We start from the raw sequence: 27,545 nt of genomic DNA, 5'->3' as shown, positions 1-27,545 counted from the left end.
TTACTTTAAAAATGATGATAATTAGAGGGGACAAGGTGGTAGCTAAACACAAAGACGAGGTTAATAACTTTTTTTTTTTGATTAATAAACTTTAAAACTAACAACATTTTGATTAATTGTTTTCCTTTTGGTGATGTACTATTAATTTAACAAGTAAAATCATACCCTATAAGATCCATCAGAAATAAGCGGTCATTTTTGTAAATTTAGAAATTTGTTTTAAAAAAAAACATAAAATCATAAATTGTGGAAACCAGAAAGAAAGCAACAAAACAGCTGTTGAATGCTTATCCAACAGTATCTCAATCAGCTCAAGCTCTGCGCGAGGAACCGAACCCTAACAACTGCCAAGTCCCTCCATGCCCAAATCATCAAGCTCGGGATCACTCAATGCATTCCCTTGGCCAACACCCTCGTCAACTCCTACGGAAAATGCAGCGCCGCTTCTCACGCACTCCACCTGTTCGACGAAATGCCTCACAGAGACCACATCGCTTGGGCCTCTGTTCTCACCGCTCTCAACCAATCTAACCTCTCTGTCAAGACGCTCTCGATGTTCTCCTCTTCTAACAACGGGTTGCGTCCGGATGATTTCGTGTTCTCTGCCCTTGTCAAGGCCTGTGCCAACTTAGGATCTGTTAATCACGGGAAGCAAGTTCACTGCCGTTTTATAGTCTCCGAGTATTCTCATGATGATGTTGTTAAGTCTTCACTGGTTGATATGTACTCCAAATGCGATTTGCCTGATAGTGCTAAAGTAGTTTTCGATTCTATAAGAGTGAAAAGCACCATCTCATGGACTGCGATGGTGTCCGGGTTTGCTAAAAGCGGGAGAAAGGAAGAAGCTTTGGAGCTTTTTAGGAACATGCCGATCAAGAACTTGTGTTCTTGGACTGCGTTGGTCTCTGGTTTTGTGCAGAGTGGGAAAGGGCTTGAGGCTTTCTCTGTGTTTACTGAGATGAGGAGAGAAAGTGTTGACATTTTGGATCCTTTAGTTCTTTCTAGTATAGTTGGCGCTTGTGCTAATATGGCTGCTTCCATAGCAGGGAGGCAGGTTCATGGTTTGGTTATATCTCTAGGATTTGATTCTTGTATGTTTATTAGTAACGCGCTTATCGACATGTACGCTAAATGCAGCGATGTTATAGCTGCAAAGGATATTTTCAGTAGGATGCGTCACAGAGATGTGGTTTCGTGGACGTCGCTTATAGTCGGAATGGCTCAGCACGGTCAGGCTGAGAAGGCATTGGCTTTGTATGATGAAATGGTTTCACACGGTGTGAAGCCTAACGAGGTCACGTTTGTTGGGTTGATATACGCGTGTAGCCATGTCGGTTTTGTAGCTAAAGGCCGTGAGATTTTTCAGTCAATGAGCAAGGACTATGGAATCCGCCCGTCTTTGCAGCATTACACATGTTTGTTAGATCTTCTTGGTCGGTCTGGACTGGTTGATGAAGCTGAGAAGCTAATTCGTGAAATGCCGTTTCCTCCTGATGAACCAACTTGGGCTGCTTTGCTTAGCGCTTGTAAGCGGCAGGGGAAAGGTCAGATGGGTGTAAGAATCGCTGACCATCTCTTGAGTTGCTTTAAACCGAGAGACCCATCGACTTATATACTTTTATCAAACGTCTACGCAAGTGCTTCTTTGTGGGGGAAAGTGTCAGAGGCGAGAAGGAAGCTAGGAGACATGGACGTTAGGAAAGATCCAGGGTACAGTAGCGTGGAGGTCAGGAAAGAAACCGAAGTGTTTTACGCAGGAGAAACATCTCATCCTCTAAAAGAAGAGATCTTTGGCTTGCTTAAGAAGTTGGAAGAAGATATGAGGAGAAGAAATGGTTATGTTCCTGATACGAGCTGGATCTTACACGACATGGATGAGCAAGAGAAAGAAAAGCTTTTGTTTTGGCATAGCGAGCGATCTGCTGTCGCATACGGTTTACTTAAGGGCGTTCCGGGAACTCCCATACGGATTGTGAAAAACCTAAGGGTTTGTGGAGATTGTCATGTTGTTATGAAACATATAAGTGAGATTATTGGAAGAGAGATTATAGTTCGAGATGCTACTAGATATCATCATTTCAAAGGAGGAAAATGCTCCTGTAATGACTTCTGGTAAGAGGTCCTGTCTTCTTTGTTGTAATATTTGTTTTTATGAAAATTTGATGAGATTTTTGAGGATTGCGTAATGCGTATAGTAATGATTGTCACAGAAAATCTATTTGTGTCCTCCAATAAAGACGACAAAGATGGAGATTTCACTTCACATCCGTGATAGACTTTATTAGATGACAACAAAGTCAGTGTGTAAATGCACTAACTCACTCACGCACCAACTCACAGAATTTATAACGTGTATTTATTTATCCAAATTTGACCCACCAACTCAGGAACATAGTAACAACGTGCACTTATTCAATAAATTGACAATATTAGTTTTTCTTTTCAGCAAATGAAAATTCCGGATCTAAAGTCTATAGTATTGTTCAGAATTAGTGTTAGCTATTTAAAAAAATGATTTAAAGAATACCTATCTTTGTAAAAAAAAATTGAACCGGAACAATAACCCATTTTACAGTACCACTAGACCAGAAATATTTTGATAACATAAAATCTGTATCACTTGCTGTAAGTAAAATTACAAAATGATGGTGTTTATATACAGGAACAAAATAAAAAGGGTAATTATCGACTTAAATATTTCATATTAATATATTTTCCTTTAAGATGGAGTGGTAGATAGATGAAAACTCTTATTCTGCCAAGAAGACAATGGAGTTGTCCTGGATATATACAAACATCAAAGATCATAGTACACGCAATACCAAGTGCAGCCGTTTTATCACCGAACAAAACACTGGCGAATATAGTATCAAAGTTGCTACATGTGAAATGAAAAGTGAAATCTGTTTGAAATGTACAACTAAACCCTCTTAGCAATTTGATCAAAAAAAAAAAAAAACCCTCTTAGCAAGAGTATAATAATAGTACCACTATATATTTATGAATATCAGTTGGTGTCACATGTTCTATATATATAGACATAAAGATAGTATACGACACAAGTCACCGTCGCGCTTACTCACTCACAAAAAAGAGCCAAAACTTTCTCATTTATAAATCTCACACTTGTGCTTGGGTTTGCGTTTAACTCAGAGACGTCTAGCTTCAAGACTTCCATATAGTTACAGATGGCAACAGAGACTGTATTGGCGACGGCGGTGAGCAACGGCGTAGGAAAAGCTTGTTGCAAGTCCGGTCCGGGTTATGCCACGCCTCTAGCCGCCATGTCCGGTCCACCCGAAAAGCTCATCTATGTTACAGCCCTCTACTCCGGTACACATTTCATTTTCTCCATCTACTACCACTTTTTGAAGTTTTCATTAGTATTTTCTGACTGACTCTACTTTTAACGTTAAAAGAACCTCGGCAATGATTGAATTTGTCCATATTCTTTTTATATTAGTATGTATTATTCTAATTTCTAAGTCCTAATCCACTTTCTGATGTACAATTTTTAATATTAAAATATGAATATTATACTTTCTAGTACCTTATAATTGTTGGTTAAATCGAACAAGAATGTTGGAAAATCCTTGATTCATGTGTAGTTAGATATTTTTTCTGAATCGGGTTTCTAATCAGGAACGGGGCGAGAGCAACCAGACTACTTGGCAACGGTAGATGTGGACCCAAACTCACCCACATATTCAAGCGTCATTCACAGATTGAAAATGCCTTACATAGGCGATGAGCTTCATCACACTGGTTGGAACTCTTGCAGCTCTTGCCATGGTGATCCTTCTGCTAGTAGACGTTACCTCGTATTACCAGGCTTAATGTAAGAAGTAGAACCCTGTTCGAGCCGACTTTCCCTTTTTCTTTTACATCCCTAGATCATTATGTTCTAATGTTTTTTCTTTCTTGTTTTTGATGAAGATCTGGTCGTATCTACGCAATCGACACAATGACCGACCCAAAGGCTCCGTCCTTGTATAAGGTTGTAGAGCCTAAAGAGATTTCTGAGAAGACAGGATTAGCATTTCCACACACGTCTCACTGCCTCGCCTCTGGCGATATGTTGGTCTCTTGCCTTGGTGACAACGAAGGAAACGCCGAAGGGAACGGGTTTCTCCTTCTTGACTCTGATTTCAACGTCAAAAGCAGGTGGGACAAACCAGGGCATGCCCCAAAGTTTGGATATGATTTCTGGTACCAACCTCGATTCAAGACGATGATCAGCACTTCTTGGGGAGCACCTAAAGCTTTCTCCAAAGGTTTCGATCTCCAGCACGTTGCTGATGGCTTGTATGGAAGTCATTTACATATTTATAAATGGCCAGAAGGTGAAATGAAACAGGTTATTGACCTCGGTGATACTGGTCTCTTACCTCTTGAGGTAGTAACATTACTCTTAACATGTTACGTACATAAAATGTGACGATCTCTGTTACCCGAGAAATATAATATAATGTTTTATGTGGTTGTTGCAGATAAGATTCTTGCATGATCCGTCTAAAGATACAGGGTATGTTGGGAGTGCCTTGTCGAGTAATATGATAAGATTTTTCAGGAACAGTGATGACACATGGAGCCATGAGGCAAGTCTAGTTTCTGAATTATCTTCGTAGCCTCTTTTTCTTTTATGATTAAGTTTTGTGTATTGGGGTAGGTGGTTATATCAGTTGAACCACTGAAAGTAGAGAACTGGATTCTTCCAGAAATGCCGGGGCTTATCACCGACTTCTTGATCTCCCTCGATGATCGGTTCTTCTACTTTGTGAACTGGCTACATGGAGACATTCGTCAGTACAACATCGAAGACCCTAAGAATCCTGTTTTGACGGGTCAAGTTTGGGTGGGGGGATTACTACAAAAAGGCAGCCCTGTTAAGGGTGTTAGAGAAGATGGTACCACTTACCAGTTTGATGTTCCTCAGATCAAGGTTTGTTTTACTCACAAAAAGATGCATTCATTTGGGAGCATTTTAGCATTTTTATTATTCTCTAAATTGCTTTTTAATATCTCGGTGTTTGTAGGGGAAATCTCTACGAGCAGGACCTCAGATGATCCAGCTGAGCCTTGATGGTAAACGATTGTATGCAACAAACTCACTGTTCAGCGCGTGGGACCGTCAGTTTTACCCAGAAGTAATGGATAAAGGATCACACATAATTCAGATTGATGTTGATACAGAGAAAGGTGGTCTCGCAATAAACCCTGATTTCTTTGTGGACTTTGGTGTAGAGCCTGATGGTCCTGCGCTTGCCCATGAGATGAGATATCCCGGCGGAGACTGCACCTCTGATATCTGGATTTGAATTGGCCCCCTTAAAAGAGTAAAATTGAGTTTGACCCATGGTTTTGTTTTTAGAGTGTAATAAATAAGAGGTCGCTAGATTCATCTGTTTTGAATCAGAATGAAAAGTTTTTTCTACAATGTCGTTGTTCTTATTGTTATGTAACTGACCCCATTGAAATGATTATCTGGCTCCGCCACTCGATCTTAATCCGTGATAATAGAACCTCCCACTTATATTGTGCCCCTTTCTTTTGAGGTTTGCGCATTACCAGTGGTGCAAGATTTAAATACCAAAAAAAAAAAGATTTAAATACCAAACGAGTGAAGAAAAGTAGCAAAACAGAGTTAATCATTATCTAGACGTCCTGGCCCAAAAATGGTTAAGTAACTGCTTAAAAAATAAAGAGCTATTCGTTTTGGCTCAAATGATCGAAGATTCAAAAAACCCAAAAAAATAAACCACAGAAAATCCCTATATACAAAAGTTTTCAGTTCAAGTGAAAGAAATTTGGGATAATGAAAGAGGTGAGGGAATTAATCCAAAGGATCTTGGTGGTAGCTGGTGGTGATGATGGGGTTCTTTTTTTTTTTTTCGTTAAATCGTGAACTCTAAATTGATCAAAAGAGGTTGACCAAAAAAGTGACAAAAGAGGAGGCATATCAATTGGTCGCATGGTTAGTTGATTACATATGTAATGGGTTTGATTCTTTGTTTTTTTTTTTTTTTGACGAAACAGTTTGATTCTTTGTTTCTGTAAAGGTGTTCCCAACATATGCTTAAGATCATTTAAAATGATACATACAGTATATGGTTATATTGTGGGTTAATCACTACTTCATGCATATGACCCTTAACTATATTTTGTTATTGTTAAGTTTTTATTATTTGGAAAATTAGCAATATAGTAACATTATTATTTGAGCAAATTTATGTAATCAGCTTAGTACATAATTTTAACGAAATTGTTTGTTTGATTATTGTTTTTGTAAACTTTTATACTGAAAGGTTAGATTCACAACATATGCATAAAACACCATTTAAAATGATATACACACAGGCAATGGTTATATTGTGGTTTAACCACTACTTCATGGCCATACTTTTTTATTCTTTACTAGGGGTTTGCCCGGGCTACGCCCGGGATTTTGTTATATTTTTTACTTTTTATTTATATAATATATAGAAATTGGTTTAAAAATAAGTTAATATAAAAATTTAAAATTTTTTATGAAGTGTTTTCTGCTTAATAAAATTCAAATGTTAGAACTTTAGTTTGTTGTGTGTTTTATTATATAATTTTTTTATTTTTTAACTTTTTATTTTAAATTATGAGATAATGGTATGAGTTAGAAATTAATTCTACGTATACAATCTTGTGGAGAGCACCCTGTATAAACCAATTTTCTACTTGGTTTATATCGATATAAATATATTGGTCTACCAAAATTTATGTAGCATTCAATCTTGGTTTGATATAAATATTAATCTTTTTATCAGTTGGACCTAAAAACATTTCCTAGCTAGATTATTAATGACTGGTAATTAGTTGAGTAAAATTGTGAAAATAATTTTGGTAGAACCATGTGCGGAACTGAATTTATAATGTCTGTTAATAAGGGCATAATATAAGTTTGGTAGAACCATGTGATTTTAGACTTATATAACTTAGTTTTGTTGTTTTTGCTTAACGACTTAGTTTTGTTGTTTCTATCATTAATACACACTTTTTAATTTGTCTGTAGTATTAGCAGATGGTGGATCTGATTTCTTTGTTGTTTCAATGTTATATTATTGTTGCTTCCATATTCTTTAGCGTCACCAAAATACACGGAAGCCTTGTATGCATCATGCTCTTCCTCATTTGCAGATAAATTCCAATATCAATGAAATGGTGAATATTTTTTCTCTCCCCCCCTCCTTTTAATAAACATACTCTCCTTTTTCTTTGTTCCCTGCAAATCATATTTCGTTCTCGTCTTTCAAATTTGTTCTGTGACTTTTTAGCAAAAAAAGAAAAACTTGTTCTGTGACCAGAGAATGAAATATCATCAGACTTGCATTCTACGATGGCAAGACTGTGGAGCCCACCAAACTGTCCAAGTGTTACATTCCTTCTATAACCAAGTCTTCCATGATCCCCTCTACCAAACTGATCACCCAAATAGCCATGGTAAAATGACTTTTCTTATGAAGTAAAACCTTAAAGCAGGTTTCTTGGGTTTCAAGGGAGCAACCGAAAAGATTTTGTTCTCTTGTCAAAGCAACGGTATGTGTTCAGAAGCAAGAAACATATTTGTAAAAAGATTATTGATCATTAAAGTTTAGTGCATCTTTAAATGAATGAAATCCTCTTTTAGAGATTCAAGATAATTAAAGTTTAAGGCTTTACAACCTGAATGATATCTTCGTCAGGGATAAGATTAACTTTCTGTGGAACTATTTTGCTGATCTTGTCATTGTCACCTAACCCGAGTCTACCCGAGTCTTTCGTGTTCTCCTCTTCTTCAACCATCCACCTAAAAATTAGAAGGCCAAACAAATAATTATTCTTGATGAAAAGGAGGATCCAGCACATGGCGAGAAAATAAACTTTGAGAACTCGTTTTAATATCTCTCCTTGAGCAGTTAAAGCGGTTGAATGCAAGCCACCGGTATCAATATCAACTAAACATGAATTTAGAGAGATATAAGTTGTAGATCAAGTATCTAAAGGCGGTGGTACCCTTTGACAACAGAGTCCCCTTTTTAAGGTTTTAAATGAGCAGTAAATGAATCAATAAAAGAAAGAGAAAGAAACAAACCCAAGTGAGATCATTGAGGCCTCGGACTGGGACAGGATGAGGAGTTGTGCCAAGAGCCTCTCCATCTTCTTCAAGAGCCACATTACAAAATGCTTCAACAGAAAATTTCAGGACCTTGACACTGGAACAAATATTTGTTTTCTACAGTAAAGAGTAAAACAAAATCGAACATTTAATTTTAATCTATACATGTCATGGAGAAGTCACGGATGACCCCAACTCCACATATAACTTTCGCGTGTCAAACTATAGAGTGAGTACCATCTGCAGCAACCTATTAAGAAGATAAAACCTCAGATGAAATTATATTTTGTGGCAATGCAGAGAGGTTTAGAAAACGTGGTACTTACCTGTCGGACAATAAGTTACGGGGTAAAACGCTTAGGGATCACAATATCTCTTTGCAGAGGACCCGTCTCTTCTTTTAGAGGCTCTTCACGGCACTATCCATATTCACTCTCACCTGCGTATATTTCCATAATCATTTAATAATATGACTTGACTCCCTAAACAAAACAGATAAAGACCCCAGAAATAACATGAAAACGTACTGACGCATATGCTCAGACTTGATGATCAAAAGCTAAACAACGGTTAGGTAAGATGAACCCATGTATGACAGTACCCTGTCGTAGAATGATATTAGTATCTGGAATCGAATCTTTAGTAGGCAAATAATCGTTTGAAAAATTCAGTTTCAAACCTGTTCATCGATCAGAATCAATTCTAACCCAATTAGAATGCCTCATACTCATTCGGCTGTGTTCCTTGCTTCCGAAAATGGATTAACCTGAAGCGCAGCTCCGCCTCCCCAAGCCAAGACAGACGTAGTTTAATATTTGAGTGATGTGAGACTTCAACTGTCGATCGGGATAAATGTATATGTAAGGTGAGCGACTGAGAGAGTCGCAACAGTTGCATGGCTTTATGTATCTTAGAAATGGGATGCTCATGTTACAAAGGTTTACCGAAGGAGGTTGAAACGGTTGGGTTACTACGATGAGGATGAGGAAGATGGAGAGGAGGATGAGCGGCGTTGACTGAAGAAGATTCTGTTTACATCATATTTGGGCCAAAACGTGGACTTCTATGCACATGAAGTAAGAATTTTGAAAGGGCCAGTTGTCTTAAGAAAGCCTTATACGATTAATGGTCTCAGGTGCAAGAAAGAATAAAAACATGTCGACGTGGCAGGCTGAGAGAGAGACAAGGTGACGTGGCAGCGGGAAATGACAGATTTCTCAACTTTATTATTATAGATTGTTAAGTGGGCTATTTATCATTTGAAATAATAACTTATTATTTGTGTTATCCGCCTAACACATAATTTTAACGAAATTGTTTCTCCAATATTATTGTTTAAAATGAATCCATTAACTAGCCCTTACATGGAGGGAGTGGAGATCCGCAAAGGCAATCGTTGCCGGCAAACACGCTTGGTGGAAACTCTGTCACAGGAAGTTTTCCGCAAAGATGGTTCTGACTCAAGTTTAGTGTTAGCAGACCGGTCACCGTCCCTGGCACGTTCCCGAATACCAAGTTCCTTGAAAGATCCAGCGTCTCAAGGCTCTCCGGTATATTTAGCTTCCCCATATCGAAACGGAGTTTGTTCCCCGACGCCCGAAACTCCCGCATACTCCCTTCATTTATCAAGAGCTTTCCCGGACTTCCTGTGATCTCGTTTTCTGAAAGGTCAATGTAACTGTAGACGCCTATATTCTCTGGCTTCCAATCGCTTAAACTCATCTTGATTCCACATTTCGCCAGCTTCAACGACACGACGTACGACGCGGAAGTCACCCATTCAGGAATCGTCTCCATGTAAAAATTGTTGTATGATAGATCCAACGTTCGAAGATTCTCCGTCACGTTCCAAACGGGGAATGGACTGGTTAGAAGGTTACGAGAGAGATCCATATCAAAAACGTCGGTCAGCTTGGATAAACTTTGGGGCACACCTCCTGAGAACCTGTTACTGGAGAGATCCAGTTTCTTTAGTTTTGCGAGTCTCGATATATAGCTTGGAATCGATCCCGAGAGATTGTTATGGCCTAGCTCAAGGAACTCAAGACTCGGTCCGAGCGATGCAATTGAAGGAGGAACTTCTCCAGATAATCTGTTACGAGAAAGAGTGAGGATTCGGAGCTTTGTCATGGATTTGAAAATATTTGGTATTGGTCCGGAGAGACTGTTTCCATCGAGAGTAATAATAGACATAAGCTTGAGGTTACCAATCCCTGGAGGGATACTTCCCGTTAAGAGATTATCGTTGAGGTAGAGTTCCTTTAACCGAGTCAAATTGGATATTGAACTCGGTATCGCACCTGTAAACCGGTTTGCGCCAAGTACCAGCGTCTCTAAGTGGGGGCTTAGCGTGCCGATGTTAGTGGGAAGAGGACCAGATAGACGGTTTCTCCGGATGTAGATTTGCTTAAGATTTGGTAAGCGAAGAAGAAACTGAGGAAATGGTCCCCTGATTTCCTTGAGACCGATTAGTTCAAAGCTTTCCAAATGTTGGAGTTTGGACAGAGACGGCGAGATAGTACCAGAGAGAGTGTATGGAAAATCTCCGGTCAAATCGCCAAGGCTGAGACTGGTGACACGGTGTTGGTTAGCGCAATAAACACCGAACCAGGAGCAACAATCAGTGCCTTTCGTCCATGAGCTAAGAACACCCGAGGAGTCTTCGGTTATACCCGATTTAAAAGCTAAAAGACCAGCTTCATCATCAGGATGACACGTGGTAGCTCCATTGGGATTTAGACACCCGAGAAAGATAACTGCGGCTAGTATGAAGAGATTGAATGAACAAGAAGACTTCATAGTTGGTTGGTTGGTGTTTTGTGTTTGGACTGACTTAGGAGGGAATACGTTAAAGCTGTCTCTTTATATAGGAAATTTTTTCAATATTTTTGACCAATCCATTTGCATGTTGCGAGCCGAGTAGTAACGTATATAATTAAAACAATAATATGAAAACCCAACGTGATGAAAATAATGTCGGTGTGGTTTTTAAATAATAAAACTAACTTTGTATAGTCTTTATATACATGCCAAAAAGATTCTTTTGACAGCTATTATGATTATGTGCCCATTATCTCACGTGGGTACATTGCTAAGCACTTAAACGGAGTTAACAGAAAAGAAAAATATTTATAGCATACTGCTGTATTTTTCTTTTGCAGTTTCAAATATGGGAGTGGGAGAAGCAATTTCGAAGTTTATTAACAGAAGAAACTCGAGACTTGTGAAGTCGAACTTAACGATTTTGACCAAACGTCTTTGCATGTGACTAAATCCTTTGCATATCACCAAATCCGTACCGTAAACGTGGTCGACCAAGTGGCCAGTTAATGTCATGATTAATTATTAGCACGTGGAAATTTTTCTTTTTTTTTGTTTGAAACATACATTTTTCATAAAACGATTATATATTTGGCTATGACCGAGGCGAAGTCATACAGATTGAAGAGTAGATTTTAAAGTGCAATGCTCATAAATGAACAAGAAACTACCAAAGCATTACTTTGGTCAACTTTAGAAAGAGGTGTAATTTCGCTTTTACCTGAGTCTTCCACGTTCCCTATTTCTCGTCCGCGAGACATGAATTGCGCTTGCCATTTCATACTTTTTGCCGAGGGTTTAACAGATCTTTCTCGAAGTAGTCTTTTTCCTGAAACTGTCAAAAGGTTCATTAGACCAGAACTTTCGTCCAAATCCAATTGGAATTCTTCTTCTCGTTCTAAGGAAGTTAAATATGAGAACTGAATTGAACCAAATCAATTTCCTATATTCTGTTACTTTCCTTGCAAAACACGGTTAAGGTTTGAGTGACTGAAGTCTTTGTTTGTTGCTTTATTGGGGCAGACTCTGCAGGCGGAGACTCAACTGTTTCAGATACAAATAACTGATGGTTACTCATACATGTTCTCTAACACTGAAATAGTAGCTAAATATACTAGATCATCCACATCAGTAGAATTAGCTTTGTCGATCATTGTTATTCCGACGACAACTTATTTTTGTTATTCAATTGACAAACTGTTTTCCACTGAACGTAATTTATATTAAGGAATTTTATTAAAATGGCACAAATTAGTTGTGTTATTACTAGAATGACTTGTAACGTTTAAAAATTATTAGAATATTTTTCTGATCGATATTGTCCTTGTCTATAGTTATAACAAAAAAACATTACCAAAGTATCTTTAATATTTGATCGGTGACATATATATTTTCCAAAAAAAAAATCTATCCAGTAGCAAGTCTGTTTATAAAATATATATAGGAGAATAAATCTATCGTTAAAGTGATGTTAGACTTTCTTGAAAACGTCAGATTTTTTTTCATGGTAGAGTTATTTGTCCGATTTGAGTATAAAACAGACTTTTAAAAAGGGAAAATCGTATTTTAAGAGTGTTACTTTCTAGAACTTTAAGCACCGAGGTTTTTCTGTTAGCATTTTAAACCTTCAAAGTAAAAAATTTAGCATAACAAACCTCCAACGACATTTTTCTATTCATATGTGAATGATACTGTTCATTTTACAGATAAAAAATTAATAAATATTAATAAAAAGTAACAAAAATACATAAAAATTCGAATAAAATTGGAAAAAATGCAAAACTTCAAAACAAAGTTCAAAAAATCTAAAAGTTCAAAAATGTAAAATTAAAATTTTAAAATTAAAAATAAAATATTAAATTTCTAAAAATTCCAAAATAAGATCTAAAATTAAAATATCAAATTTAAAGACTAAATATAATTTTAGAAACTTTAAAAATTCTAAAAATTCAAAAATAAGATCTGAAATTAAAAATTCAAACTTAAAATTAAAATTATAAATATTTAAAAGAATAATAAAAATAATAAAACTACATAAAATTTCGAATAAATTTGAAAAAATTGCAAAAAACTCAAAACAAAGTTAAAAAAATCTAAAAGTTCAAAAATATATAAATCAAAATTTCAAATATGAAGCAATGCACTCTCCTGATCATGAGCATATGAACCTTGTTGCTGTTGCGTTATGATTCTTGTTCATTGCCCGCTTTAGGATCAGGATGAGTGATTTTTTCATGATCTTGTTCAGTCTTTATAGTAGGTGCAGCTTCTCTGGCCATCCTCTTCTCATTTGATAAATTGATTCCAAGATTCTCCAAAATAATTTTCAGCTTGTTGATCTTATCTGATGCTTGAGAAAGATTCTTGATTATCAAAAATTGTTAGATATATTACTCTGTCCACAATATAAATCTCCGTCAATAAATCTTCCACAATATAAATTAAAAAGTCTTCCACCACATAAACACGATTAGGATGGATATATGACTTACGGCTTCAAATATCTGGAAATTGAATGCAATGGTGACTTATAAAAGTGGTGCGGAGTTAGGGTTCATCGACGACAACAAACAGAAAGACGAGAAGGGGTTGGGGTGTTCGGAATTGAAGACGGCTGTGACCTTCGAAGGATGTGCCTGAGAAAAAATCTTCTTTGGCGTCGTCCCTTGCTAAAGAGAAACAGAAGTCAACTTTTTTTTTTCTTACACAATAAAAATTTATTCCTATTAATAAAATACAATGGCAAAACTGTGAATAATGGAACTTAGATTGGTTTTTTGGTATTTTTACGAGTTATTCTAGTAAATACAAAATTATAAGAGCCATTCTAATTGTGTGATTTAAGTCATTTTGAGTAATTTTTCTTTATATTAACTTAAGATTTTACACACATGCTGTCGATTGAGAGAATCTCTATGAAAAAAGCCGACGGACTATAAACAGTGATCTCCAGAGTCATTAGCCCACAAATAGGATTCATGTTGAAAACACTAAAAGCAAGAAGCCAAAAAGTATACACAAACTAAAAATAAATTTACACTAAAATAAACCTAAAAACAAAGCATTTCAGCAAAAAAGAAAAAAAAAAAACTAAAAACAAATGGAAATTTAAAGATTCCATAATCCTTAAAAGAATCTTGCATGTCCGCTTGAACATGAAATCTTTGCAAGAGAAGACGATGGAGGCATGGAGCCAACACAAAACACAACCATCAAAGAGACAAATCTCCTATAATGGATAACCCACAAAATAAACAACACTCCAATCACCAGTGCGATACAACTCATCAAGTTCTTAAGCTTTGAGTATTAGAGCATCATTATCGCTAAACCTCTTAAAAGGTCTCTTAGTTATTTTTTAATAGTTTTTGAAGTGTAAAAGTGAGTTAAGAGATTTAGAAAAAAATTTGAACATTTAGATGGTTTATTGCAAGTTTCTTCATTGTGGGTTCTTAAAAAAAATATAGAACACTTTCATTACTAGTCTTTCACTCTTTTTCATATGCTTTGAGGACATGCAACAAGTCATGAGAACAAGCAACGCAATGCTCCTCATCAATAACAAAAACAGGAAACATACAAACATAAAAAAAGAGTAGCCAGAGAACAAAAAGTTAGCTGGCTAAACAAAAGACAGCAGTAAACAAATTACATGAGAACAAGCAACGCAGTGGACCAGTCACTAACCTTGTAGATAGAGAAGTACAGGACATCAGGCCATACAACTGCCACATACCTACAGCCAGAGAACAAAGTTAGCTGGCTAAACAAAAGACATCACTTAACAAATTACGTACATCAAACTCACTAACTCTAATACCAACATTGGTACCAGTTGTGGATACTGGGAAAAACGGCCGATTAGTACCTGAACTAGGTTTATATTACCTAATCAATACCCAGACTTTTTGACTGTGCGTATTTGTATCTGAACTAACAAATATTTGAAATTGATACCTCAACTTATAAAAAACGTCTTTTACGTACCTACGACCGACACTGTGTTAGGTAATCGGTAAACTAATCGGTCATTATAATGATGTGGAATTATTTTTATAATAATCAAGTTAGTTTAAGAAAACGACGTCGTTTAAAAAATGAAAAAATAAAATAAAACAGAACCTAGTATCGAACCCGGGTTGGATACAAATATAGTGTCTTTACTAACCACTTGTGCCGCGGAAGATATATTGTTATCATCTATAACCATAACTATATAATGTTTGGTAAACACTTAATTAGATAAAATATTTTATTATATTATGTGTTTCTGAATTTAGTTTTAAAGACATGTTCAACTATGATTTTAGAAATTTAAACATAAGAAATCTTAACAATATTTTAATTAGCAACTAGATTTTGACCCGTCCTTAAAAGGACGGGTATATTTTTTAAAAAATTAGGGTTTTATATTTATGTTTTCTTTGTAATTATATTCGTATGTTTTTTGTAATCATATTTATTTGTAAATCTTAATCAAAATATATTTTATTAAATAATGGCAATTTAAAAATTGATCTGGTATATGTTCGGTTAGGGATGGATCGTGGATCGAACCCGGCCCGCTGACCCGCCAACCCGCGGATTTCAATTTTGTTTTGGTCAAAAAATTTGACATGTACAACCCGCAAACAAATAATTTTGTACCCGCTCTACTTAATTTTGCGGTTATCCGCAGATTATATTTTTTAAACCATAATTCTTTAATTTAGTTATTATAAAATATATAAAATATATTTATAATAAACTTTTTATATATTATCAAAATTTATATACAGTTATATATTTTAATTTGAATAAAATAATATTTGAAACTTAAATAAGATATGGTTTGAAAGTTGAGGTCGGATCATAATTTTAGTTTGTTTTTTTCGTTTTGGTCAAAACAAACCAATAATTTAAATATGTAATTTCAGTACCAATCAAAAAGCGACTTGACTCCAGTGAAAAGATAACTACTTGACTACAATGAAAAATAAGATTAGATTAGAGTGAGCTATAGCATCAGATAGCTATTATAGTACTCTGCAACCACCATTTACCAAATTGCTTGAAATTTTTTAAAGTAGACCAGAGAGCAACCGACTCATTTCCCATCTCAATGAACTCCTTCTTTCCTGTGGTGGTTTTGGCTTAAGCACTTCTTAGAGTGTATTTAACTTGACAGAATGAATGAAACTGGAAGCTTTATAAACCCATCCAGAACCATATATGAGCACTCAAAAAGACCAAGTGTATAGTTTGATAAATAAAGGCCAAAAGGCCGTAACCTAGAGCAGACCTTAACGTGACAACTCCAATAACTTACATACTGAGATTCCCTACAGATAAACCACTCCAGAACTATATTATTCCGAGCAACTACAATATACATATGTTCCATTCTAAAACAACAACCCATAACCATAACCGACCTTGTATGATTCCTTTAGAGAACCCAGACTCGTATTGAAACATTTAAACACCATTTGTGTTTTACCAGAGTACAATCCTGATACATCGTCAAATCTACATCATTATTTCCCAAAAATAGCCAGATCCAAACTAAAGCTCATGGATTTTGACTTTGTATCAAAGAAACCCAATCTTTATGACTTCTAGCAATTAAATATGTACCATTCTTGTTCCAGTAGTGAACTCTGAATGTTTCCGTAACGTAGTTTCAGTAGCTCTGTTACTATCACCACCAAAACAGAATACAATTTATAAAAACTTTGCAAACGATCTCAACCTAGAAAATGAAGAACATGAACTTTCACCCCTCACCAACTTGAAAAATACCCAATAACATCTTGTTCAAATAAATTATGAATAGCAAAGTCAAAGGTAACCTTAAACCACGGACTGAAAAAAAAAGTTCATCATGACTGATGATCGAGGAAGAAGCACAGACTTTTGCAGATAGTTGAGACCTGCGGCTTTGGCCCTTTCTGGCAAATACAGAGTGTGAAGACCTCTGTTCCAAATACAGAACTTCGAAAATAACCAAATCCTGCGAAGATCAAATCCCCAATATCTGCATAATGAGGCAATAAAAACCAGTCAAAATGTAAACCAAAGTTTGAAAATCCAATCAAAACCTTTCTGGATCCATAACATCAAACAATGAAAACTTCCTTGATGGTTCTATGGCAACAATGCATGAATCCATAGTAAGATGCCCTGAAATCGAAATCAACATCTTGATCTGTATCACTCCTTTCCTTGGAAACAGCCGTTTTTGATTCTTGATGTTATTTCCTTTCATCGATTTGTAAAAGAAGACAAATCGATCGCATCTTTCTCAAACATACGATCCTTGGAATTCAGATCATAACGGAGAAACCTAATTGTCGTTGCGAGAAAAATAAAAGAAAAATTAGAAAAAACAGAATTTAATAAAAATCATAGGTTTAAAATATTCCAGTGGCACAGATTTGTAAATATTATTGAAACAGAAGGACACCTCAAAAAATGGCCTTCTGTTTTAATAGTATTGATAAGCATCATTACATTCATTCTAGTCCAAAAGTATTATCAAAGTACCATAGACGTCATTACATAGCAGTAATAGAGCCAAAAACCTACACAATCCGATAGCAATAACACTCCAAACCTTGCTAAAACATCCTAGCGACATTTTAAAGCAACCTGGAAATAAGGAACTAAAAACATAAGTTTGGCTTTGTTGCCTTTGTTGGCTTGGTCCTTCTTCACTGTCCATGCCACTTGTGGTTTTAGTCTTAGCCTTCTTTGGCTTCCTAGGCTTGTATGGAACACCTCCATTAATGCATTTCAGTGAGTTATGTCCCATCCAACCACATCTGTATAGTCCATGGTTGGTTACCTTCTTCCCTTTTTTTGGTTTTTCATTTATCAAACATTATATAGTCATGGTTATAGAAGATAACAATATATCTTCTGCGGCACAAGTGGTTAGTTAAGACTCTATATTTGTATCCAACCCGGGTTCGACACAGTGTCGGTCGTAGGTACGTAAAAGACGTTTTTTATAAGTTGAGGTATCAATTTCAAATATTTGTTAGTTCAGGTACAAATACGCACAGTCAAAAAGTCTGGGTATTGATTAGGCAATATAGACTTAGTTCAGGTACTAATCGGCCGTTTTTCCTGGATACTGCATGATAACAGCTCCTCCACCAGCACAATAAAAACCGAGACTTTAAACAAAGCACAAGACAGACAAGAACAAGGAGTCATTACCTGTAGAGTAAGAACAGTCATGGAGTGTGGATACTGCATGATAACAGCTTTGTTGATAAAGACCATAGCCATTGAAGCAATGCCATATGAAACAGCTGCGATCGATTAAACTGCATCAAGTAACAAACAGTAACTAAAGCTTACTCAAATGTAAACCAGATGCTCTGTTCTCAACATGATACTCGGGATCGGGATCTAGATCTACCCAGATGAAGAACTGCAATTGCAAGTTTCCAACTTTCTTAAAGCTCTCGAATCAATAGACCAATAATTATATTACCCAAGTGCTAAATCGATCAAATTCAATTCCAGAAACTTTTTTCTAACTGAATTCAACAAAACCCAGAAAATCAAACGAATGTTAAATGCACAGATCAACAAGGAAGAGAGTACCTAAGGAAGAGATGAAGAAATCACCCAGCGGATTAGTCAAGGAGAGATGGAGAGACGCGGTGCTTTCGACGAAACAGAGCGAAAGAGAGAGACACAGAATGCTTCGAGAGAGAGAGAAGAACACAAAGCCCGCAAAACACAACACGTGTCCTTAAGAACCAACATAAAACACTTCTTATTTAACATACGTCTGTTCCGTTTTTAAGCATTTTTGATTTAAATTTCGCGATTAATTACCTAAGAAATGCCTTAAGAAGTGCCAATAAAGGTGCTCTGCGATATCAGAGAGACAACAAGAAATGTCAAGGTGGAGCAAGACGAAAGAAGTTCTCAATCAGATCTGAAAGTAAAAGACAACGAGTGAATCCGAACTACTCTGGATTTCATTATTACTGTTCACAATCTTAAGATTTACATAATTCTCAAACAAATAATACTAACTAGGATATGACCCGCGCCTTGCGCAGAGCGCGGGTGAGATTAATATAGAAATTTAATAAACCAAAATTGTTAGTTTTGTTGTTGAATAAAATTATTCATTCACATAGATTGCAATACGGGGTTTTAATTATGGGTGCGAGAATAATTTTTAATAAATTAGTTGGGTTAAAAAATTTAACAACCCAAAATCTGAATAAATTTAATATTGAAGTCCAGCTTTTTCACATTATTAGAATCAGTAAAATTGTATTATTAGAGAAAATTGTCTAAGATAAAGCTGACGTTTGTGACATATTAGAATCGACTTAATTAGTGACTTGTGTACATATAAGTACTGATCAGTTATATCTGTTTATTAAAGTAACGACGAACAGAGATTATATTAAAAATTAGCTTAACAATGAAAGCAAAACATCATGTTTATTTTAAAAAAAATTAAAGAAAAACAAATAATAAGTGACCACCCTAAAAACAACTAACATAAGAACCATCAATTTAGGATTCTTGTCATCAATATGCATTTTTTTTGGAATCATATAAACAAAAATTAAAAAAAGAATTCAGTAATTTTACATATACAATTAGATTCATAAATCATAAGACATACACTACAAGAAAACATATTATTTACCAGGGCGATATTCGTTGTAAATTCGTTGTAAAAGGGGGATTACGACGAATTTACCTCGAAAAACGATTCGTTGTTATTCGTCCGTCGTAAAAGAAGATTCGTCGTAAACGCCACGTAACGGTTACGAGTTAATGAATTCGTCGTAAAGGCGAATGAAAGCATTCGTCGTAATGTCCACGTAAACACTCGTTGTAACTAACTCGTAAAGATTCGTCGTAAAGCAGTTGTAAAGATTTCGATGTAAATTCGATGTAATTATTCGATGTAAATTCGTTGTAAAATTTACGACGACTTTACATCTCCTTCGTTGTAAACTCGATGTAATTGTTTACATCGTATTTACGTGTACTTCAATGTAAATTCGTTGTAAACTTTACGACGAATTCACATCGTTATTTTATTTATTATATTAATTATATTAATTTCATTTATTATTTTATTTTTATTTATAATAAATTTGGAAATTATAAAAATTAAAATTTCAAATAATAAAAAACAATTGTTTAGAAAATAAATATTCCATAAATAAAATTTAAGTTTTAATATTTTACAAAACAAAATTATAAAAATAAAAATCTACGGGAGCGATACATCATCAAAGTAGCCGGTCCCGCTCGGTCCCTCTCCGCTCGTTCCCGCTCCCACTGGATCGGTAGATTCGGGATCCCGTTGTTGCATCCTGAGAGCTTCTCGTCTGGCCGCCAACGCTCTCTGCATGTTCGGGTTCCCCATCGCCATAATATCCAACAGGTTCTCGAGAGAGTCTAAACGTTCCTGCTGGGTATCCAATCGAGCCTGCATCTGAGAAGTCTCTTGGGCCCGTCTAGAAGAGTAAGACGAAGTCGCCCTTGCGACTTCGTTTACAGAACCGATTCCCACCGTCCGGCCCTTCTTTCTTGGAGCGACCTACAAAAAATAATATTAAATAGTTAATATTGTTGAAATAGTAAAATTAATTTAAACAAAAGCTTTTAAATTTTACCTCCTCGAAGATCCTGTCGACCTCTTCCGTCGTCAATTTGACGGGTAATCCATCCGGAGACTGCTGGGTAAGTTGCGTCTCCCGCTCATCAACCCGAGCAACCACAGTGTTGAAGAGCTTCTCAGATGCAGGATCAACAAAAGTCCCGTCCGGTTTGGCGTGAGTCATCTTGAAGAGGTCGGACAAAGATGGCATGACTCCGGTCTTCTCAAACTACAAAAACCAATAATAAAATATTAAATATTGAAATTCAAATTTATTAATAAAATAAATATTACAACTAAAACTTACAGCGTCGAGACGGATCCCGGCATGAGGTTTTTGCCCGGTGGTATGAAGCATAGGCAAATTCCCGTCTTTATCCTTGGTCCTACGGGAAGCGGAGCAGGAGTTGGCCTTCCGGATTGAGCTGGGTAGCTTCCAAAAGGCGATGAGGCCATCCCAGACATCCTTGGTGACCCCAGTGGGCTTCCCGTCATAGCCGTAGATCTCCCACTTATCCTTCCAATCCGAGACCGTGTTGGTAAGGTGAGTCTTCGCCTTTGCCTCGAACTCCTTCTTCACCATTTCGGTGATTCCTAAGGACCAATTCCACCTTTGCTGAAACAAACAAAATTATGAAACCATTAATAATTAATTATTAATAATTAATAAAAATAATAAAATTAAATATAAAAAAGAAAATTGAAAAATTACCGCAAACTGTTTAAACCAAGTGGTCTTGACGTGATCTGGAGTCAAGCTCCAGTTTGGATAAGCTCCGTCGAGGTATCCCTTCATCGTCTTTGAAACGCTCCGGGAAACACGGTTGTTGGCCCCAAACCTGCAAATTGAACCAACTTGTTAATAAAATATATAAAAATGATTTGAAATTTTTAAATTATAAATTTACTTACCAATAAGTACCCGGCGGTCTATCGGGGTCCAAAACGTCCATACCCTCCCGTCCAGGCGCGGAAAGCAAATCCTCCACTGTATATCTTGCGTATGGTGCATGAGGAGGCACCCGCAAGTCTGGATGAACATCTACCCCTGGAATGGGCTCCTGCGGAGCTGCTGGTGGAGGAGGTGGAGCCATCTGAGCTGCTGGTGGCGGAGGTGGAGCCATGTGAGGTGCGGGAGGAGGACTCCAAACTCTCTGAGATGTCTGAGAGTCCGGAACGGCATCAGAAGATGCTCGGCCGCCGGAAGAAGAAGACGTCCCGACACCGTCGCCAAACATCTCATGATAAGTCGGTGGTGGTTTTTTCCTAGGAGCCATGATCTACATTATTAAAAAAAAAAATAATTAAAAATCACAACACTATTAATTAATTATTTTTAATAAAAATTCTCTATACTAACCACCTAAACTAATTCCCTAAACTAATTCTCTAAACTAATTCCCTATACTAACCACCTAAACTAATTATAAAAAAAAAACTAACTAGAGAGAGAGAGAGAGGAGTTACCTTAGAGAGAGAAGGAGATTTGTGAGGAATGAACGAGGAAGCCTCGTTCAGAGGCGTTGCATATATAAAGAAAACACGTTCCTCGTAAATTCGTCGTAAATTTACGAGGAATATACCAGGCCCGCGTTTTTGGGTTTACGACGAAAGTACCAGGCCCGCGTTTTTGGGTTTACGTGGAATTTACCAGGCCCGTGTTTCAGTTTACGACGAATTTACGAGAACACGTGCTTTAATGAATTACGACGAAAGTACCAGGCCCGCTTTTTTTGTTTACGACGTGTTTACAACGAATCTTTGAAACCACAAATCAAATCCCTAAACCCCGATTCATGGTTTACAACGAAGTTACGACGAAACTAAACTTTACGAGGAAATTACCAGGCCCGCGTTTTTTTTTACAACGAAATTACAACGATATATGTGAAACCCCGAAAATCAAAATCCCTAAACCCCAAACTTACATATCTATACTATCATATCTTCTACACATTCAACCTCTTTTTCCAACTGAAACCATAAACTCCAATTTTTTTTTTAAATGCATATTATATAAAATAGAATTTGATACACATATGAAAAAAAGATCTTCTAATAAAAATCAACATTTGTTACATATTTTACATCATGAAGAATCGTTTGAGTTCTCATCAACATCACTACAATGATCATCATCGCTTCTATCGAACTCATCTTCACGTGCTTCATCCGTCACATCTTCGGGAAGATCTTCATATTGACGGTTATCCGGGTCGATCAAAAGAATTTCATCAGTTTGTTGATCAGGTACCTCAACTTCATTGATTGCATCTTCTTCTTGCAAAGGTGGTTCTTCTCCAGCAACAATCCGTCCACGAGGTGTTATTTTGATAGCAGTTAACCAATTTATCCCAGAACTTCGAAGGCGAGGGTATGGAAGGAAGCTAACTTGTTCGGCTTGGGAAGCTAAGATGAAAGGCTCGAATTTGTTATATCTTCTCCCAGAATGGATATCCACAACACCAAATTTGTTAAACCGAACACCACGGTTCTCCACCGGGTCGAACCACTCGCATTTGAAGAGGACACATTTTAGCTTCAACAACCCTGGAAATTCCACTTCAATAATCTCTTGCAAGATCCCGTAAAAGTCTGTTTCACCTTTCACACATATCCCGTAGTTGCTTGTTGCCCGACGTCTCCCATACTCATATGTATGAAAAGTGAAACCTCGTGTGAAGTACATAGATGATGTGGTGACCTTTGCTACTGGACCTTGGATCAAATCATGAAACCATACAGGATAATATGGATCGTCATAATCAACCTACAAATTAATACATCACTATTAGAATTTTACATTATCAATAATAGTACCAAAGATTACTTAATATGTTAATATTACCTGTCCTTTTAACCACTTGACAAAGTGCTTATCTTTCCTTGCATCCACCTCGGTTCCGGATATTCCTGGTATTGCTTCTTCAACTTGAGATACAAACAAGCTGCAAATTAAACAAATGCATCATATCATATAATTAATTAACATCATATCATATAATACACACGAATATTATTTACCTTTCAAAAGAACGCATCACAGCATCCTCGCAGTTGAGCAGAATATAAGTGTGGGCACTATGCTTATCCTCATCACTGGACCACCATACTTCTCTCAGTTTACCACCAAACCGTCCAATTTGGCAGAAAATGTCAGGAACACCGTCTACTGCATAAGATTGCGGTACTCCACCATCATCATATCTTCTAGGAACTCTTTTCCTCGTACGAACCGTTGAAGCAAAGTAGTATGATGTGAAGTTAGATGTTTCTGCTGTCAAACTTCCAGCCACAATCGAACCTTCCACCTTTGCAAGATTTCTTGCTTTCCCCTTCAAATGTTTCATAGAGCGCTCATATGGATACATCCATCCATTGTGAACAGGTCCGCGAAGTAATGCTTCGTACGGGAGGTGGACAACTAGATGTTCCATGACGTCAAAAAATGATGGAGGAAATATCTTCTCTAGGTTGCACACTATGATCGGGATGTTCTCATGAAGTTGTTCGATGACTTCTTCCTTGAACGTACGTGTGCTAAGGTCTCTGAAGAAAGCTCCGATCGCTGCATATTGCAAATATAACCCAAATTAGTAACATTTCATAGTATATATATATATATATATGTATATTATTAATTAATATTTACCTGCAAGTGCTTCATGTACATTTGTTGGAAGGAGCTCAGCAAAAGCGAATGGAAGTAGTCGTTGCATAAACACATGACAATCATGACTCTTCATTCCTGAAAACTTTTGACCTCGTTCAACACATCTTGACAGATTTGAAACGTAACCATCAGGAAACTTCACTTCTGATGCAACCCAGTCAAACAAAGTTGACTTCGCTTCTGATAACAATCGAAAGATGGGAACAGGAACATTTCCATTGCTCTTGATATGTAACTCACTTCTTGAGCAAATATCGGGTAAGTCCATCCTTGACTTTTTGTTATCTTTTGTCTTCCCTGGGACGTTCAGTATTGTATTCATGATGTTGTCAAAAAAGTTCTTCTCTATATGCATCACATCCAGGTTGTGGCGTAAAAGAAGATCTTTCCAGTAAGGTAGCTCCCAAAATATACTTTTCTTATGCCAATTGTGAGAAACTCCATACCCATCAGGCATATTACCAGGAACATGCCAGTTTCCTCCGTGCTTCACAGTTTTCTGAGCTCCGTAATAATCAATGTCCTCCTCGATCTGCTGGCCTGTGAGATATGGAGGAGGACTGTCTCTGACAACTTTGTTTTTCCTAAACAATGTCTTATTTCTTCTGTAAGGATGGGCAACAGGAAGAAATCGACGATGACAATCAAACCAACAACTCTTTCTACCATTCTTCAGTTGAAAAGCATCCGTAGATCCATGACAATATGGACAAGATAACCTTCCATGAGTTGTCCAGCCAGACAACATTCCATAAGCAGGAAAGTCACTTATCGTCCACAGCAGAACTGCTCGCATCGTAAAATTGGTTTTCGTGGAACAATCATAAGTTCTTACCCCTTCTGACCACAACTCCTTTAGCTCCTGTATCAGTGGTTGAAGAAATACATCCAACGACCGTTTTGGATGCTTCGGCCCAGGGATTAATATGGTCAAGAATAGAAATTCTTGTTCCATGCACATATCCGGCGGCAGGTTGTACGGCGTAAGAATAACTGGCCACAAAGAATACTGTCTCCCAGACATACCAAATGGACTAAATCCATCGGTGCATAACCCAAGATAGACATTCCGAATATTTTCAGCGAAATCTGGGTATACCTTGTTGAAATGTTTCCACGCCCTTGCATCTGATGGGTGAGCGACCTCGCCATCCTTCTGGACATGTTCAGCATGCCACCTCATCCATGCAGCAGTCCTCTCCGATTGGTATAATCTTTTTAACCTGTCTTTAATGGGTAGGTACCACATCCTTTGGTACGGTACCCTATTCCTCCCACGTCCTTGCGGCTTGAATCGTGGTTTCTTGCAGAATCGACACTCTTCTAACTTCTCATCATCCTTCCAGTAGATCATGCAGTTGTCGATGCAAACATCTATCATCTCCGAAGGCAACCCAAGACTATAAACCAATTTCTGAATCTCATAATAAGATTCAGCTGACACGTTGTCTTCTGGCAAATACTCTTTGAACAACTCCGCCCAAGCATCCATGCAATTCTCAGGTAAATTATGATCCGTTTTAATGTTCATCATCCTAGCTGCTAGAGACAATTTAGAGAGACCTTCTCTACAACCAGTGTAGATTGGTTGATTTGCAGCATCTAACATTTCATAAAACCTTTTTGCATCCAAATTAGGTTCTTCTACATTTCCAGTTTCATGAGCTATTGTTGTAGTTGTTTCTAAAAATGCATCAGTAATCATGTCTTGAACCCTATCATGATCTACCATCTGCTCCTCCTGATGATAACTAGATTCATTATGCAAATGATTCGGTTCTTCACTATTACCAGCAGCTTCAAAATTATTACTACTACTAGCTTCATTTCCACCATAACCCTCCCCATGTTGATACCAAATATAATATTGTGGTGTAAATCCTCTGTTTAGTAAGTGCTTCCATACAGTTTCACTACGAGCAAATTTTGAATTCTTGCATTTCCGACAAGGGCAGAACATCTTACCGCTTTCCTGCGTGATCGGTGTACAGCCCGCCTGGTGCATGAATGTCTCTAGCCCGCTTAGAAATGCATCCGTCACTCTACCGGAATCATCTTTATGCGAATACATCCAACTTCGTAACTCGTAAATATTGAAGCCATCAGCCATTTGTTTTTCTTTTTTCTGGTTTTTTTTCTTTGATTTCGTTTGTGTGTTATTTGAATTGAGAAATGATCATATATATAGACGATTTTCGTAAGTGGTAGGTGAAGGTATAACATGGATTTTACAATGAAATGTTTTACTTTGCTTTTACATCGTTTTTACATCTTATTTACAATGAATTTACAACGAAGTTAGTTTATTTTGAACCCCACTATATGCACGTTTTCACCAAAAGTAACGGTTACATGATTCCTCGTAAATGGCTTGTATATTTACAATGAGTTTACGACGAATTGGGCTTTCCACGTAAATCACTCGTAAATTTACAATGATTTTACAACGAAGTTAGTTACTTTAAACCAAACTATATGCACGTTTTCACCAAAACTAACGGTTACATGATTCGTCGTAAATGACTTGTATATTTACAATGAGTTTACGACGAATTGGGCTTTCCACGTAAAAGCCTTGTAAAATTACATTGGGTTTACGACGAAACGTTTTCGTTGTAACTTTACAACGAATTTACGACGAATATTTATTTACTTGTAACATCGTCGTAAACACCATGTAAATTTACGAGGAAATAATTTCCTCGTAACGAGTCGTCGTTATAGACGCGTTTTCTTGTAGTGATAGCATTACCTCGTTCTAAAGGCTTGTATTTCTGTCATTTGAAATTGAAGGAGTAAAACGTTGCTGAATGATTTTTACAAATAAGATCAATGATGCTATATATGAACAACGGTGTCTTTAAAATAAATGAAAGTTGAATAAAAGGGGAGTATAGAAAATAATTAGTGCTCAATCAGCTTATACCATATTTGTTCAATCCCTTGCCAAAATAGATTAATAGACCCATAAAATTTAAAATTTGATTCAATCACGGATTAATTAGATACTAATTTGAAGGTTCTTAACTTCTTTATAAACAACGAATTTAAAATTTGATTCAATCATGGACTAAGTAATGCTAATTTGTCTAAAAGTTAACGAATTTATTTAACAACTAACAAAAAAGTATCTTGCTCAATGTATAAGATAAGAATATTCAAACCAAAACATTATAATGTATACATCTCTGAAATATAACACATAAATTAGATGATAACAATTTATGCAGAATGTATCACAATTATAATTTTATACGATTAGTAAACTTGATCGATGAATATAATCTTGGACT

At 36.6% G+C, this 27,545-nt stretch overlaps 4 protein-coding genes and 1 long non-coding RNA gene across 10 annotated transcripts; 2 read left to right on the top strand and 3 right to left on the bottom strand.

Annotated features, from left to right (window-relative positions):
* The first annotated feature begins 119 nt into the window (after positions 1–119).
* LOC108819440 (pentatricopeptide repeat-containing protein At4g14050, mitochondrial) lies at positions 120–2,178 on the top strand. 2 transcript variants are annotated; one of them, XM_018592481.2, is made up of 2 exons: positions 360–528; positions 606–2,178. In XM_018592481.2, the coding sequence occupies exons 1-2, from the start codon at positions 360–362 to the stop codon at positions 2,114–2,116; spliced, it is 1,680 nt and encodes a 559-aa protein (XP_018447983.1). In that variant the 3' UTR covers positions 2,117–2,178. The 2 variants fall into 2 exon arrangements, with proteins under 2 accessions (XP_018447982.1, XP_018447983.1); XM_018592480.2 differs by having other exon boundaries at positions 120–2,178.
* Positions 2,179–3,043: 865 nt separating this feature from the next.
* Positions 3,044–5,537, top strand: LOC108818881 (selenium-binding protein 2). Its single transcript, XM_018591830.2, has 6 exons — positions 3,044–3,333; positions 3,643–3,838; positions 3,937–4,396; positions 4,491–4,598; positions 4,670–4,942; positions 5,037–5,537. Exons 1-6 carry the CDS (start codon positions 3,189–3,191, stop codon positions 5,316–5,318), a joined length of 1,464 nt encoding a protein of 487 aa, XP_018447332.1. The 5' UTR covers positions 3,044–3,188; the 3' UTR covers positions 5,319–5,537.
* A 1,003-nt stretch (positions 5,538–6,540) lies between these two features.
* LOC108819398 (DNA damage-repair/toleration protein DRT100) lies at positions 6,541–10,965 on the bottom strand. 5 transcript variants are annotated; one of them, XR_008937928.1, is made up of 6 exons: positions 9,070–9,475; positions 8,805–8,961; positions 8,653–8,727; positions 8,452–8,564; positions 8,102–8,375; positions 6,541–7,816 (listed from the first exon to the last, which is right to left on the bottom strand). XR_008937928.1 is itself a non-coding variant. In XM_056992708.1 (5 exons), exons 1-2 carry the CDS (start codon positions 10,922–10,924, stop codon positions 8,545–8,547), a joined length of 1,455 nt encoding a protein of 484 aa, XP_056848688.1. In that variant the 5' UTR covers positions 10,925–10,965; the 3' UTR covers positions 6,550–7,816; positions 8,102–8,169; positions 8,291–8,375; positions 8,452–8,544. The 5 variants fall into 5 exon arrangements, 3 of the variants coding, with proteins under 3 accessions (XP_056848688.1, XP_018447924.1, XP_018447923.1); XR_008937927.1 differs by having other exon boundaries at positions 8,805–9,473; XM_056992708.1 differs by lacking the exons at positions 8,653–8,727; positions 8,805–8,961; positions 9,070–9,475 and adding an exon at positions 9,490–10,965 and having other exon boundaries at positions 6,550–7,816; positions 8,102–8,169; positions 8,291–8,375.
* Positions 10,966–14,407: 3,442 nt separating this feature from the next.
* On the bottom strand, positions 14,408–18,248 carry LOC108821401 (uncharacterized). The gene is made up of 2 exons (XR_001944541.2): positions 18,149–18,248; positions 14,408–14,681 (listed from the first exon to the last, which is right to left on the bottom strand). It is a non-coding gene; the product is annotated as an uncharacterized LOC108821401 (long non-coding RNA).
* Positions 18,249–22,637: 4,389 nt separating this feature from the next.
* LOC130499002 (uncharacterized) lies at positions 22,638–25,501 on the bottom strand. The gene is made up of 6 exons (XM_056992883.1): positions 24,972–25,501; positions 24,667–24,857; positions 24,232–24,549; positions 23,604–24,147; positions 23,428–23,527; positions 22,638–23,349 (listed from the first exon to the last, which is right to left on the bottom strand). The coding sequence occupies exons 1-6, from the start codon at positions 25,499–25,501 to the stop codon at positions 22,669–22,671; spliced, it is 2,364 nt and encodes a 787-aa protein (XP_056848863.1). The 3' UTR covers positions 22,638–22,668.
* Positions 25,502–27,545: the final 2,044 nt, after the last annotated feature.

This window comes from Raphanus sativus, chromosome 8, assembly GCF_000801105.2.
Source record: "Raphanus sativus cultivar WK10039 chromosome 8, ASM80110v3, whole genome shotgun sequence".
Taxonomy (NCBI): Eukaryota; Viridiplantae; Streptophyta; class Magnoliopsida; order Brassicales; family Brassicaceae; genus Raphanus; species Raphanus sativus.
The sequence above is the reverse complement of the archived record's forward strand: the minus strand, read 5'-3'. Positions and strand labels throughout refer to the sequence as shown.

What these genes read in the sequence shown, in the direction of transcription:
- LOC108819440 (XM_018592480.2), top strand. Translation starts at nt 284, where the DNA reads ATGCTTATCCAACAGTATCTCAATCAGCTCAAGCTCTGCGCGAGGAAC.
- LOC108818881 (XM_018591830.2), top strand. Translation starts at nt 3,189, where the DNA reads ATGGCAACAGAGACTGTATTGGCGACGGCGGTGAGCAACGGCGTAGGA. An exon ending in CTCGTATTACCAGGCTTAAT is followed by an intron (nt 3,839 to 3,936) that starts GTAAGAAGTAGA and finishes TTTTTGATGAAG; the next exon opens with ATCTGGTCGTATCTACGCAA. An exon ending in ATGACACATGGAGCCATGAG is followed by an intron (nt 4,599 to 4,669) that starts GCAAGTCTAGTT and finishes GTATTGGGGTAG; the next exon opens with GTGGTTATATCAGTTGAACC.
- LOC108819398 (XM_056992708.1), bottom strand. Translation starts at nt 10,924, where the DNA reads ATGAAGTCTTCTTGTTCATTCAATCTCTTCATACTAGCCGCAGTTATC. An exon ending in CGGATCTCCACTCCCTCCAT is followed by an intron (nt 8,565 to 9,489) that starts GTAAGGGCTAGT and finishes AAATATACGCAG; the next exon opens with GTGAGAGTGAATATGGATAG.
- LOC130499002 (XM_056992883.1), bottom strand. Translation starts at nt 25,501, where the DNA reads ATGTGGTACCTACCCATTAAAGACAGGTTAAAAAGATTATACCAATCG. An exon ending in GGCTGGACAACTCATGGAAG is followed by an intron (nt 24,858 to 24,971) that starts GTTATCTTGTCC and finishes CCATCCTTACAG; the next exon opens with AAGAAATAAGACATTGTTTA. An exon ending in TGTACATGAAGCACTTGCAG is followed by an intron (nt 24,148 to 24,231) that starts GTAAATATTAAT and finishes TGCAATATGCAG; the next exon opens with CGATCGGAGCTTTCTTCAGA.